General features: G+C 49.6%; 1 protein-coding gene across 1 annotated transcript in view; it reads right to left on the minus strand.

Moving 5' to 3' along the window:
* Window positions 1-3,206: 3,206 nt before the first annotated feature.
* The window catches only part of LOC139407914 (serine/threonine-protein kinase Sgk1-like), a 33,594-nt gene continuing 22,098 nt past the window's right edge, over window positions 3,207-14,702 (minus strand). Inside the window, exons 4-10 of the mRNA XM_071151793.1 lie at window positions 13,662-13,856; window positions 12,956-13,081; window positions 11,320-11,556; window positions 9,131-9,226; window positions 5,011-5,166; window positions 3,748-3,837; window positions 3,207-3,374 (exon numbers count right to left, since the gene is read on the minus strand). Of these exons, the coding sequence (XP_071007894.1) occupies window positions 3,207-3,374; window positions 3,748-3,837; window positions 5,011-5,166; window positions 9,131-9,226; window positions 11,320-11,556; window positions 12,956-13,081; window positions 13,662-13,856 (1,068 nt within the window). The remainder of the gene's footprint in view (window positions 3,375-3,747; window positions 3,838-5,010; window positions 5,167-9,130; window positions 9,227-11,319; window positions 11,557-12,955; window positions 13,082-13,661; window positions 13,857-14,702) is intronic.

Raw genomic sequence — 14,702 nt, forward strand, 5'->3', positions numbered from 1 at the left:
ATTAGGGAGTAGGGGAGAGGACGGATCTAAGGGGAGGAGGGGGGGTGTAGCGATTAGGGGGTAGGGAGTAGGGGAGAGGACGGATCTAAGGGGAGGAGGGGGGGAGTAGGGGAGAGGACGGATCTAAGGGGAGGAGGGGGGGTGTAGCGATTAGGGGGTAGGGGAGAGGACGGATCTAAGGGGAGGAGGGGGGGAGTAGCGATTAGGGAGTAGGGGAGAGGACGGATCTAAGGGGAGGAGGGGGGGGAATAGCGATTAGGGAGTAGGGAGTAGGGGAGAGGACGGATCTAAGGGGAGGAGGGGGGGTGTAGCGATTAGGGGGTAGGGAGTAGGAGAGAGGACGGATCTAAGGGGAGGAGGGGGGGAGTAGCGATTAGGGAGTAGGGGAGAGGACGGATCTAAGGGGAGGAGGGGGGGAGTAGCGATTAGGGAGTAGGGGAGAGGACGGATCTAAGGGGAGGAGGGGGGGGCGTAGCGATTAGGGGGTAGGGAGTAGGGGAGAGGACGGATCTAAGGGGAGGAGGGGGGGAGTAGGGGAGAGGACGGATCTAAGGGGAGGAGGGGGGGGTGTAGCGATTAGGGGGTAGGGAGTAGGGGAGAGGACGGATCTAAGGGGAGGAGGGGGGGGTGTAGCGATTAGGGAGTAGGGAGTAGGGGGGAGGACGGATCTAAGGGGAGGAGGGGGGGTGTAGCGATTAGGGAGTAGGGGAGAGGACGGATCTAAGGGGAGGAGGGGGGGTGTAGCGATTAGGGAGTAGGGGAGAGGACGGATCTAAGGGGAGGAGGGGGGGAGTAGCGATTAGGGAGTAGGGGAGAGGACGGATCTAAGGGGAGGAGGGGGGGTGTAGCGATTAGGGAGTAGGGAGTAGGGGAGAGGACGGATCTAAGGGGAGGAGGGGGGGGTGTAGCGATTAGGGGGTAGGGGGGAGGACGGCTCTGGTCTAAAGTAGTGTTCTATATAGGGAATAGGGCTCTGGTCTAAAGTAGTGTACTATATAGGGAATAGGGCTCTGGTCTAAAGTAGTGTACTATATAGGGAATAGGGCTCTGGTCTAAAGTAGTGCACTATATAGGGAATAGGGCTCTGGTCTAAAGTAGTGCACTATATAGGGAATAGGGCTCTGGTCTAAAGTAGTGTTCTATATAGGGAATAGGGCTCTGGTCTAAAGTAGTGCACTATATAGGGAATAGGGCTCTGGTCTAAAATAGTGCACTATATAGGGAATAGGGCTCTGGTCAACAGTAGTGTTCTATATAGGGAATAGGGCTCTGGTCAACAGTAGTGTTCTATATAGGGAATAGGGCTCTGGTCTAAAATAGTGCACTATATAGGGAATAGGGCTCTGGTCTAAAGTAGTGTACTATATAGGGAATAGGGCTCTGGTCTAAAGTAGTGCACTATATAGGGAATAGGGCTCTGGTCTAAAGTAGTGCACTATATAGGGAATAGGGCTCTGGTCTAAAGTAGTGTTCTATATAGGGAATAGGGCTCTGGTCAACAGTAGTGTTCTATATAGGGAATAGGACTCTGGTCTAAAGTAGTACACTATATAGAGAATAGGGCTCTGGTCTAAAGTAGTGTACTATATAGGGAATAGGGCTCTGGTCTAAAGTAGTGCACTATATAGGGAATAGGGCTCTGGTCTAAAATAGTGCACTATATAGGGAATAGGGCTCTGGTCTAAAGTAGTACACTATATAGAGAATAGGGCTCTGGTCTAAAGTAGTGTACTATATAGGGAATAGGGCTTTGGTCTAAAGTAGTGCACTATATAGGGAATAGGGCTCTGGTCTAAAATAGTGCACTATATAGGGAATAGGGCTCTGGTCAACAGTAGTGTTCTATATAGGGAATAGGGCTCTGGTCAACAGTAGTGTTCTATATAGGGAATTGGACTCTGGTCTAAAGTAGTGTACTATATAGGGAATAGGGCTCTGGTCTAAAATAGTGCACTATATAGGGAATAGGGCTCTGGTCAACAGTAGTGTTCTATATAGGGAATAGGGCTCTGGTCTAAAGTAGTGCACTATATAGGGAATAGGGCTCTGGTCAACAGTAGTGTTCTATATAGGGAATAGGACTCTGGTCTAAAATAGTGTACTATATAGGGAATAGGGCTCTGGTCAACAGTAGTGCACTATATAGGGAATAGGGCTCTGGTCTAAAGTAGTGCACTATATAGGGAATAGGGCTCTGGTCTAAAGTAGTGCACTATATAGGGAATAGGGCTCTGGTCTAAAGTAGTGAACTATATAGGGAATAGGGCTCTGGTCTAAAGTAGTGGACTATGTAGGGAATAGGGACCTGGTCTAAAGTAGTGTACTATATAGGGAATAGGGCTCTGGTCTAAAGTAGTGCACTATGTAGGGAATAGGGCCCTGGTCTAAAGTAGTGTACTATATAGGGAATAGGGCTCTGGTCAACAGTAGTGTTCTATATAGGGAATAGGGCTCTGGTCTAAAGTAGTGTACTATATAGGGAATAGGGCTCTGGTCTAAAGTAGTGTACTATATAGGGAATAGGGTTCTGGTCTAAAGTAGTGCACTATATAGGGAATAGGGCTCTGGTCTAAAGTAGTGCACTATATAGGGAATAGGGTGCTATTTGGGACAGACCCATGAGTCATCAGTGCGAGACAGGATGAACCAGAACGGACAAGTGTGATGGAGAGAGAAGATCTTCTTTATAAAGGCACCTCTTAAAGAGCGAACGTCCCCCCCACCTCGGCTCTCTGTCTTCCGGAACATTCAGATCTACCTCTCCCTTAGGGTTGGGGGGGGGGGTAGAACTACAGGTGTGTACCCCCGGGATTTGGGGGATTGTTCCTATTTAGTTAGTGAATAGGGATGTTTATGATGTGTCCTATAGAAATGAGTACATATGATATCCTGTAGGTAGGAGTACATATGATATCCTGTAGGTAGGAGTACATATGATATCCTGTAGGTAGGAGTACATATGATATCCTGTAGGTAGGAGTACATATGATATCCTATAGGTAGGAGTACATATGATATCCTGTAGGTAGGAGTACATATGATATCCTGTAGGTAGGAGTACATATGATATCCTGTAGGTAGGAGTACATATGATATCCTATAGGTAGGAGTACATATCATATCCTATAGGTAGGAGTACATATGATATCCAAAGGTAGGAGTACATATGATATCCTACAGGTGTGATATCCTACAGGTATGATATCCTACAGGTATGAGCCCATGGAGGGTGCATAGCTGAACCCTAGGAAGGCATCGGCTGCCTCTGTGATGCTGGCAGTGATGAGGGAGGAGTCAGGAGAACAGCCAATGGAAGAGGGGACAGGCTCGTCTGTGAATTCTGGATCAAAGTGACGAAGGTCATTAGGGCCCGTCTGTAGGGGGGAGAGAGACAGAGAGAGACAGAGACAGAGAGAGAGAGACAGAGAGAGAGACAGAGAGAGAGAGAGACAGAGAGAGAGAGACAGAGAGAGAGAGACAGAGAGAGAGAGACAGAGAGAGAGAGACAGAGAGAGAGAGACAGAGAGAGAGAGAGACAGAGAGAGAGAGAGAGACAGAGAGAGAGACATAGAGAGAGACAGAGAGACAGAGAGAGAGAGATAGAGAGACATAATGGTACACAATAGACTAGCTTTTATGTAAAGATGAGTTGAGATGTTAAGATTTTATTTTGAACATGGCAGAATAAAATGTATTTTCCTATTAAAGTTCCTAAAAAGTATGTTGTGCTATTGAAGGGGGGCGTACCACGTTTGGGTTGAAAGGGGGGGTGAGCTTCTTAGCGGTCAGGGCATCCCAGTTGATGGGGGAGAAGAACATGTGGTTCATGATCTCCTCCTGAGAGAGAGAGAGAGAGAGAGGGGAGGTGAGAGAGAGAGAGACAGAGAGAGGGAGAGAGAGAGAGAGGGGAGGTGAGAGAGAGAGACAGAGAGAGAGAGAGAGAGGGGAGGTGAGAGAGAGAGACAGAGAGAGAGAGGGAAAGAGAGAGAGAGAGGGAGAGAGAGGGAGAGAGAGAGATGGGGGGAGGTGAGAGAGAGAGACAGAGAGAGGGAGAGAGAGAGAGAGGGGAGGTGAGAGAGAGAGGGAAAGAGAGAGAGAGGGAGAGGGGGGAGGTGAGAGAGAGAGACAGAGAGAGGGGGAGGTGAGAGAGAGAGGGGGAGAGAGGGAGAGAGAGAGAGAAAGGGGAGGTGAGAGAGAGGGGGGAGGTGAGAGAGAGAGGGGGAGAGAGAGAGAGAGGGGAGGGGGGGTGAGAGAGAGAGACAGAGAGAGGTAGAGAGAGAGAGGGGGGGTGAGATAGAGAGAGAGGGGGAGGGGGGATGAGATAGATAGAGAGGTGGGGTGAGATAGAGTGAGAGAAGGGGGGGTGACATAGAGAGAGAGAGGGGGGTGACATAGGGGGTGAGATAGAGAGAGAGAAGGGGGGGTGAGATAGAGAGAGAGAAGGGGGGTTGAGATAGAGAGAGAAGGGGGGTGACATAGAGAGAGAGAGGGGGGTGACATAGAGAGAGAGAGGGGGTGAGATAGAGAGAGAGAAGGGGGGGTGAGATAGAGAGAGAGGGGAGGTGAGATAGAGAGAGAGAGAGGGGGTGAGATAGAGAGAGAGAGGGGATGAGATAGAGAGAGATAGAGAGGTGGGGTGAGATAGAGTGAGAGAAGGGGGGGTGACATAGAGAGAGAGAGGGGGGTGAGATAGAGAGAGAGAAGGGGGGGTGAGATAGAGAGAGAGAAGGGGGGTTGAGATAGAGAGAGAAGGGGGGTGAGATAGAGAGAGAGAGAGAAGGGGGGGTGAGATAGAGAGAGAAGGGGGGTGAGAGAGAGAGAGAGAGAAGGGGGGTGAGATGGAGAGAGAGAAGGGGGGTGGGTGAGATAGAGAGAGAGAGAAGTGGGGGTGAGATAGAGAGAGAGAGAGAAGGGGGGTGAGATCGAGAGAGAGACAGAGACAGAGAGAGTTAGGAGAGGCCAACAAGTTCATCAAAACACTAACAACCCACTGGACACACACACACTCACGAAGTCGTGGCTGTGTCCCAGTCGTTGTGTGCGGTCTTTCTGCAGCAGTCCCTCCAGTATGTGCCTGGCAGCGTTAGAGATGTTGGGTTTGAGCTGCAGGGGCTTGTTCAGGATGTTGTCGTACATCTCTGCTGTGTTACGACTGTAGAACGGAGGCTGAGGACAGACAGGTAGCAGTTAGACACATGGTGCTGCTATAACCAGAAGGCAGACAATGAGTCTGAAGAGGCTGAGGAGAGACACAGTTAGACACCTGACTATATTGACAAACTTTGTAAACGACTAAAAAAAAAAAATCAAGCTTGGCTTCCTCTATAGAAACAGGACATGTTTGTCCTCTACAAATAGAAGACAAATTGTGCTACTTTTATGTCTGTTATAGATTATGATGTTCATGCTATGGCATCAGCACTTAAATCTCTGGATGCTACTTATCACTGCACACTCAGGTTTATTACGGGTGCTACAGAACTCACCACTGTGTTTTATATCAACATGTGGGTTGCTGTGACTTCGCTGTGCGTGAGACGAGAACAACGTGTCCAACAGAGTTGGGTATGGATTCCACTTGAGGCCCATGTGATCTCCACAGAGCTGGGTATGGATTCCACTTGAGGCCCATGTGATCTCCACAGAGTTGGGTATGGATTCCACTTGAGGCCCATGCGATCTCCACAGAGTTGGGTATGGATTCCACTTGAGGCCCATGTGATTTCCACAGAGTTCCACTTGAGGCCCATGTGATCTCCACAGAGTTGGGTATGGATTCCACTTGAGGCCCATGTGATCTCCACAGAGTTGGGTATGGATTCCACTTGAGGCCCATGTGATCTCCACAGAGTTGGGTATGGATTCCACTTGAGGCCCATGTGATCTCCACAGAGTTGGGTATGGATTCCACTTGAGGCCCATGTGATCTCCACAGAGTTGGGTATGGATTCCACTTGAGGCCCATGCGATCTCCACAGAGTTGGGTATGGATTCCACTTGAGGCCCATGTGATCTCCACAGAGTTGGGTATGGATTCCACTTGAGGCCCATGCGATCTCCACAGAGTTGGGTATGGATTCCACTTGAGGCCCATGCGATCTCCACAGAGTTGGGTATGGATTCCACTTGAGGCCCATGCGATCTCCACAGAGTTGGGTATGGATTCCACTTGAGGCCCATGCGATCTCCATAGAGTTGGGTATGGATTCCACTTGAGGCCCATGTGATAACCACAGAGTTGGGTATGGATTCCACTTGAGGCCCATGTGATCTCCACAGAGTTGGGTATGGATTCCACTTGAGGCCCATGCGATCTCCACAGAGTTGGGTATGGATTCCACTTGAGGCCCATGCGATCTCCACAGAGTTGGGTATGGCTGCCTTTTCTTGTTACTCTCCTCGCCTGTGGAATAGCCTGCAGACTAAACCTGAGACTCTCTTGCCCCTTTTAAACATTTATTGGAGGATTTTTTTTATTCTATTGGATTGTAACAGTTTATCCAAGTTCTTGTGCTGTTAGGGGAATAACCTGTTAGGGGAATAACCTGTTAGGGGAATAACCTGTTAGGGGAATAACCTGTTAGGGGAATAACCTGTTAGGAGAATAACCTGTTAGGGGAATAACCTGTTAGGTGAATAACCTGTTAGGGGAATAACCTGTTAGGGGAATAACCTGTTAGGGGAATAACCTGTTAGGGGAATAACCTGTTAGGGGAATAACCTGTTAGGAGAATAACCTGTTAGGGGAATAACCTGTTAGGTGAATAACCTGTTAGGGGAATAACCTGTTAGGAGAATAACCTGTTAGGGGAATAACCTGTTAGGGGAATAACCTGTTAGGAGAATAACCTGTTAGGAGAATAACCTGTTAGGGGAATAACCTGTTAGGGGAATAACCTGTTAGGGGAATAACCTGTTAGGGGAATAACCTGTTAGGGGAATAACCTGTTAGGGGAATAACCTGTTAGGAGAATAACCTGTTAGGGGAATAACCTGTTAGGTGAATAACCTGTTAGGGGAATAACCTGTTAGGAGAATAACCTGTTAGGGGAATAACCTGTTAGGGGAATAACCTGTTAGGAGAATAACCTGTTAGGAGAATAACCTGTTAGGAGAATAACCTGTTAGGGGAATAACCTGTTAGGGGAATAACCTGTTAGGGGAATAAACTGTTAGGGGAATAACCTGTTAGGGGAATAACCTGTTAGGGGAATAACCTGTTAGGGGAATAACCTGTTAGGGGAATAAACTGTTAGGGGAATAACCTGTTAGGGGAATAACCTGTTAGGGGAATAAACTGTTAGGGGAATAACCTGTTAGGGGAATAACCTGTTAGGGGAATAACCTGTTAGGGGAATAACCTGTTAGGGGAATAAACTGTTAGGGGAATAACCTGTTAGGGGAATAAACTGTTAGGGGAATAACCTGTTAGGGGAATAACCTGTTAGGGGAATAACCTGTTAGGGGAATAAACTGTTAGGGGAATAACCTGTTAGGGGAATAACCTGTTAGGGGAATAACCTGTTAGGGGAATAACCTGTAATAACTGCTGTTGTATATTTTATTGTGTGTTATTGCTGCCCCAAGTCCACCTGGCCGTGCTGCTGCTCCAGTTTCAACTGACCTGAGCCCTAGGACCATGCCCCAGGACTACCTGACATGATGACTCCTTGCTGTCCCCAGTCCACCTGGCCGTGCTGCTGCTCCAGTTTCAACTGTTCTGCCTTATTATTATTCGACCATGCTGGTCATTTATGAACATTTGAACATCTTGGCCATGTTCTGTTATAATCTCCACCCCAATCGCCAGAAGAGGACTGGCCACCCCACATAGCCTGGTTCCTCTCTAGGTTTCTTCCTAGGTTTTGGCCTTTCTAGGGAGTTTTTCCTAGCCACCGTGCTTCTACACCTGCATTGCTTGCTGTTTGGGGTTTTAGGCTGGGTTTATGAACATCACTTTGAGATATCAGCTGATTTACGAAGGGCTATATAAATACATTTGATTTGATTTTGATTTGTTATCTGTGATCGTTTTGTCTTGTCTTTTGTAGTTTCTTAGTCGTTGTACCTGAAACTGTATGTGTAAACATGTATACACAGGGCCCAGCTGTAACAGAGACCTTGGTCTCAGTCAGGGCCCAGCTGTAACAGAGGTCTCAGTCAGGGCCCAGATGTAACAGAGGCCTTGGTCTCAGTCAGAGCCCATCTGTAACAGAGACCTTGGTCTCAGTCAGGGCCCAGCTGTAACAGAGACCTCGGTCTCAGTCAGGGCCCAGCTGTAACAGAGGTCTCAGTCAGAGTCCAGCTGTAACAGAGGGAGGAGGGAGATAGAGAGAGAGAGAGAGAGAGAGAGAGAGCGAGAGAGAGAGAGAGAGAGAGAGAGAGAGAGAGAGAGAGAGAGAGAGAGCGAGAGAGAGAGAGAGAGAGAGAGAGATGGGGAGAGAAAGAGAGAGAGAGAGAGAGAGAGAGAGAGAGAGAGCGAGCGAGAGAGAGAGAGCGAGAGAGAGAGAGCTGGGGAGAGAGAGAGAGAGAGAGAGAGAGAGAGAGATGGGGAGAGAGAGAGAGCGAGCGAGCGAGAGCGAGAGCGAGAGAGAGCGAGAGAGAGAGAGAGAGAGAGAGAGAGAGAGAGAGATGGGGAGAGAGAGAGTGAGAGAGAGAGAGAGAGAGAGAAGAGAGAGAGAGAGAGAGAGAGATGGGGAGAGAGAGAGAGCGAGCGAGAGAGGGAGAGAGGGGGGGGGGAATGTAGAATGTTTTTTGTGTGCATTCTGTCAGGGTAGGTTATTGTTAGACATCAGGGATCCTGTGGGGAGGAGTGAGGAATATGTGGCCGAGGTCAGGTGGTGTGAGGATGAACAGATATCACTAAAGATCTGCCTAGCAACAAAAACATTTAATGTTTAGAAGGAAGGAGGATACTTCGCACCATGTCTTTGTCGTATACAGATGTGTGACCCAGTGGGTGAATCAACTTGGTTTGAGCTTTACTAATCCTCCGTGAGTTTTTATACCAGGTTTATTTAGAACCTAACACTATATATCATCCATTTCAAAGTTTAAAAAAATGGATTGTACCAATCCCAGGTTGCCCCTAAAAAATGTATTCGCCAAACTAAATGGTTTGTGAACTCACCAGGCCATAAAGCATCTCATAAAGCACGGCTCCTAAACACCACCAGTCGACCGTCCTGTCATATGGCTGCTTGTGTAACACCTCTGGAGCTAGGTACTATAGAGGGAGGGAGGGAGGGGGGAGGAGGGAGGGAGGGAGGGAGGAGGGGGAGAGGAGGGAGGGAGGGAGGGAGGAGGGGGAGAGGAGGGAGGGAGGGAGGGAGGGAGGGAGGGAGGAGGGGGAGAGGAGGGAGGGAGGAGGGGGAGAGGAGGGAGAGGAGGGAGGAGGGGGAGAGGGAGGGAGGAGGGGGAGAGGAGGGAGGGAGGGAGGGAGAGGAGGGAGGAGGGGGAGAGGAGGGAGGGAGGGAGAGAGAGAGAGGCGGGGGGGGGAGGGGCGAGGGGGAGAGGAGGGGGAGAGGAGGGAGGGGGGGAGGGGGAGAGGGAGGGAGGAGGAGAGGAGGGGGAGAGGGAGGGGGAGAGGGGGGAGGGAGGGAGGGAGGGAGGAGGGAGGGAGGGGTAAGATAGATAGAGAGAGAGAGAGAGAGAGAGAGAGAGGGGGAGGGGGGGAGGGAAAGAGAGAGAACATTAGCTATGACATTGTCAATCCAATCATCACCAGCAGATACAGAGAGGTGAAATGAAGCTACAAGCATACATATACAAAAGTATGTGGACACCCCTTCAAATGAGTGAATTCAGCTATTTCAGCCACATCCGTTGCTGGCTGGTGTATAATTTCGAGCAAACAGCCATGCAATCTCCATAGACAAACATTGGCAGTATAATTGTCTTACTGAAGAGCTCAGTGACTTTCAACGTGACACCGTCATAGGATGACAAGTCAGTTTGTCAAATTTCTGCCCTGCTAGAGCTCCCCCTGGTCAACTGTAGGTGCTGTTATTGTGAAGTGGAAACACCTAGGAGCAACAAAGGCTCAGCTGTGAAGTGGCAGGCTACACATGCTCACAGAACGGGGCCGCTGTTGCACGTAAACATCGTCTGCCCTTCATGAAGCTGCCCTCTGCACTCACTACCGAGTTCCAAACTGCCTCTGGAAGCAACGACAGCACAAGAATTGTTCATCAGGAGCTTCATGAAATGGGTTTCCATGGCTGAGCAGCTGCACACAAGTCTAAGATCACCAAAATGCCAAGCGTTGGCTGGGTGGTGTAAAGTTCACCGCCATTGTACTCTGGAGCAGTGGAAACGCGTTCTCTAGAGTGATGAATCACACTTCACCATCTGGCAGTCTGACGGATTAATCTGGGTTTGGCGGATGTCAGTAGAACGCTACCTGCCCCAATGCATTGTGCCAACTGTAAAGTTTGGTGGAGGAGGAATAATGGTCTGGGACTGTTTTTCATGGCCCCTACAGCATACTTTGCATTCGAGACGATTCTGTGCCTACAACTTTGCGGCAACAGTTAGGGGAAGGCCCTTTCCAGTTTCAGCATGACAATGCCCCCTTTGCACAAAGCGAGGTCCATATAGAAATGGTTTGTCGAGATCGGTGTGGAAGAACTTGACTGGCCTGCAGAGCCCTGACCTCAACCCCATCGAACACCTTTGGGATGAATTGGAACGCCGACTGAGAGCCTGAAGGCCTAATCGCCCAACATCGGTGTCCGACCTCACTAATGCTGTTGTGGCTGAATGGAATCAAGTCCCCAAAGCAATGTTACAACATCTAGTGGAAAGCCTTCCCAGAAGAGTGGAGGCTGTTATAGCAGCAATGTTACAACATCTAGTGGAAAGCCTTCCCAGAAGAGTGGAGGCTGTTATAGCAGCAATGTTCCAACATCTAGTGGAAAGCCTTCCCAGAAGAGTGGAGGCTGTTATAGCAGCAATGTTCCTACATCTAGTGGAAAGCCTTCCCAGAAGAGTGGAGGCTGTTATAGCAGCAATGTTCCTACATCTAGTGGAAAGCCTTCCCAGAAGAGTGGAGGCTGTTATAGCAGCAATGTTCCAACATCTAGTGGAAAGCCTTCCCAGAAGAGTGGAGGCTGTTATAGCAGCAATGTTCCTACATCTAGTGGAAAGCCTTCCCAGAAGAGTGGAGGCTGTTATAGGGGGGGCCAACTCCATATTAATGCCCGTGATTTTGAAATGAGATGGTCGACGAGTGTCCACATACTTTTGGTCATGTAGTGTACCTTCAATACAACCAACCAATCAAACTTGATCAAAAACCAAAACAAGTTCTGTCCTTACCTCTGGAGTTCCACAGAACGTCGACGTGGTTCCGTTCTGTTCTATGTTCTCCTTGCAGAGGCCGAAGTCCGTGAGTATGATGTGTCCTTGAGAGTCCAGTAGAATATTCTCAGGCTTCAGGTCTCTGTACACGATGTTTAGAGAGTGGAGGTAGCCCAGGGCACTGGAGATCTCCGCTGTATAGAACCTGGCCCGCGGCTCTAAGAAACGCCTCTCCCTCTGGAGATGGTAGAACAACTAGAGGAGAGGAGAGAGAGGGAGAGGAGAGGAGAGAGAGAAGAGAGAGAGAGAGAAGGAGAGAGAAGGAGAGAGAGAGAGAGAGGAGAGAGAGAGAGAGGGGAGAGAAGGAGAGAGAAGGAGAGCGAGAGAGGAGGAGAGAGCGAGAGAGGGAGAGAGCGAGAGAGAGAGGGAGCGAGAGCGAGAGAGAGAGAGAGGGAGAGAGAGAGAGAAAGAGAGAGGGAGAGAGCGAGAGAGGAGGTGAGAGCGAGAGAGGGAGAGAGAGAGGGAGAGAGAAGGAGAGAGCGAGAGAGGAGGAGAGAGGGAGAGAAGGAGAAAGCGAGACAGAGAGGGAGAGAGAGGGAGAGAGAGCGAGAGAGAGCGAGAGAAAGAGAGAGAGAGGGAGAGAGAGGGAGAGAGAGCAAGCGAGAGAGAGAGAGAGAGAGAGAGAGAGAGGGAGAGAGAGAGAGAGAGAGGGAGAGAGAGAGAGAGAGAGAGAGAAGGAGAGAGAGAGAGAAGGAGAGAGAAGGAGAGCGAGAGATGAGGAGAGAGCGAGAGAGGGAGAGAGCGAGAGAGAGAGAGGGAGAGAGAGAGAGAGAGAGAGAGAGGGAGTGAGAAGGAGAGAGCGAGAGAGGAGGAGAGAGCGAGAGAGTGAGAGAAGGAGAGAGCGAGACAGAGAGGGAGAGAGAGCGAGAGAGAGAGAGAGGGAGAGAGAGCGAGAGAGGGAGAGAGCGAGAGAGAGAGGGAGAGAGACAGGGGGAGAGAGAGAGAGGGAGAGAGGGGGAGAGAGAGAGAGGGAGAGAGAGGGAGAGAGAGGGAGAGAGAGGGAGAGAGAGAGGGAGAGAGAGGGAGAGAGAGGGAGAGAGAGAGGGAGAGAGAGAGAGAGAAAGAGAGGGGGAGAGGGAGAGAGAGAGAGAGAAAGGGAGTGGGGGAGAAGTGGAGAGAGGGAGAGGGGGAGAGAGAGAGAGAGAAAGGGAGTGGGGGAGAGGCGGAAAGAGGGAGAGAGAGAGAGAGCGGGAGGTAGAGAGGAGAAAAAGAGTCCACATTTAAACAGTGCTGTCTTCACTCCTTCACACCAGAAATATGCCCGTGCTAATTCTGCACACAGTTTACCCGATCCTCTCCCTCCCTCTCTCTCTCCCTTCCCCCTTCCTCACTCCCCCCCTCTCACTCTCTATCCCTCCTTCCTTCCCTCCCTCCCTCCCTCTCCTTCTCTCTCTATCCCTCCTTCCTTCCTTCCTTCCCTCTCTCCCTCCCTGCCTCACTCCCCCTCCTGCTCTCTCTCCCTCTCTCTCCCTTACTCCTGCCATCTCTCCCTCCCTTTCTCTCGCTCTCTCCCTCCGTCCTTTCCTCTCTCTCTCTCCCTCCCTTCCTCTCTCCTTCCTTCCTTCCCTTCCTCCTTTCTTATGTTTCTCCTCACCTCTCCTCCGTTAATGTAGTCCAGCACAAAGTATAGTTTATCAGCTGTCTGGAAGGAGTAGTGTAGTCCCACTAGGAAGGGGTGTTTAATGTTCTTCAACAGGACGTTCCTCTCTGACATGATGTGCTTCTCCTGGAGGTCAACAAAGGGAAAAGGAACAGGGTTAGAGGTTATAGGTCATAGTGTCTGTCTGTCTATCTCTCTCTCTCTCTGGAAGGAGTAGTGTAGTCCCACTAGGAAGGGGTGTTTAATGTTCTTCAACAGGACGTTCCTCTCTGACATGATGTGCTTCTCCTGGAGGTCAACAAAGGGAAAAGGAACAGGGTTAGAGGTTATAGGTCATAGTGTCTGTCTGTCTGTCTGTCTATCTCTCTCTCTCTCTGGAAGGAGTAGTGTAGTCCCACTAGGAAGGGGTGTTTAATGTTCTTCAACAGGACGTTCCTCTCTGACATGATGTGCTTCTCCTGGAGGTCAACAAAGGGAAAAGGAACAGGGTTAGAGGTTATAGGTCATAGTGTCTGTCTGTCTGTCTGTCTGTCTCTCTCTCTCTCTGGAAGGAGTAGTGTAGTCCCACTAGGAAGGGGTGTTTAATGTTCTTCCACAGGACGTTCCTCTCTGACATGATGTGCTTCTCCTGGAGGTCAACAAAGGGTAAGGGTTAGAGGTCATGGAGGTTGGCCACGTGGTGTCTGTGTGTCTGTGCAACTTGTACCTCTTTCTTCTTCAGGATGGCCTTCTTCTGCAGCACCTTAACAGCGTAGAACTGGTCGTCTGTTCGGTGCCTGGCTAGGAGGACCTTCCCGAAGCTGCCCTTCCCTATCACCTTCAGGAAGTGGAAGTCACTGGGCTTGGCTGTGGGGTTGGAGGACGGGCCCAGGTTCATCTGCTGGGAGGGACTGGGCTGTAGATGAGAGGAAGAGGTAAGAGCTATGATATAAACATACTTTAATTTCATTTTAACCAAATTGGAAAATTAAATATCTGTTCGCACCCCAGCCAAAAGTAGCAGTGAATCTACACACAATACCCCATATAACGACAAAAACAGGTTTTTATTTATAAATAATAATATCATTTAAAAAATGAAATATCACGTTTAAATAAGTATTCAGACCCTTTACTCAGTACTTTGTTGAAGCACCTTTGTCAGCGATTACAGCCTCAAGTCTTCTTGGGTTTGACGCTACAAGCTTGGCGCCCCTGTATTTGGGGAGTTTCTATCCCTAACCCTCGGTGATTTGATCTTGCAACCTTTTGGTTACTAGTCCAACACGCTAACCACTAGGCTACCTGCTGGTTACTAGTCCAACACGCTAACCACTAGGCTACCTGCTGGTTATTAGTCCAACACGCTAACCACTAGGCTACCTGCTGGTTATTAGTCCAACACGCTAACCACTAGGCTACCTGCTGGTTACTAATCCAACACGCTAACCACTAGGCTACCTGCTGGTTACCAGTCCAACACACTAACCACTAGGCTACCTGCTGGTTACTAGTCCAACACGCTAACCACAAGGCTACCTGCTGGTTACTAGTCCAACACGCTAACCACAAGGCTACCTGCTGGTTACTAGTCCAACACTAACCACTAGGCTACCTGCTGGTTACTAGTCCAACACACTAACCACTAGGCTACCTGCTGGTTACTAGTCCAACACACTAACCACTAGGCTACCTGCTGGTTACTAGTCCAACACTCTAACCACTAGTCTACCTGCTGGTTACTAGTCCAACATGCTAACCA

This window comes from Oncorhynchus clarkii, chromosome 4 (genome assembly GCF_045791955.1).
Source record: "Oncorhynchus clarkii lewisi isolate Uvic-CL-2024 chromosome 4, UVic_Ocla_1.0, whole genome shotgun sequence".
Classification (NCBI taxonomy): Eukaryota; Metazoa; Chordata; class Actinopteri; order Salmoniformes; family Salmonidae; genus Oncorhynchus; species Oncorhynchus clarkii.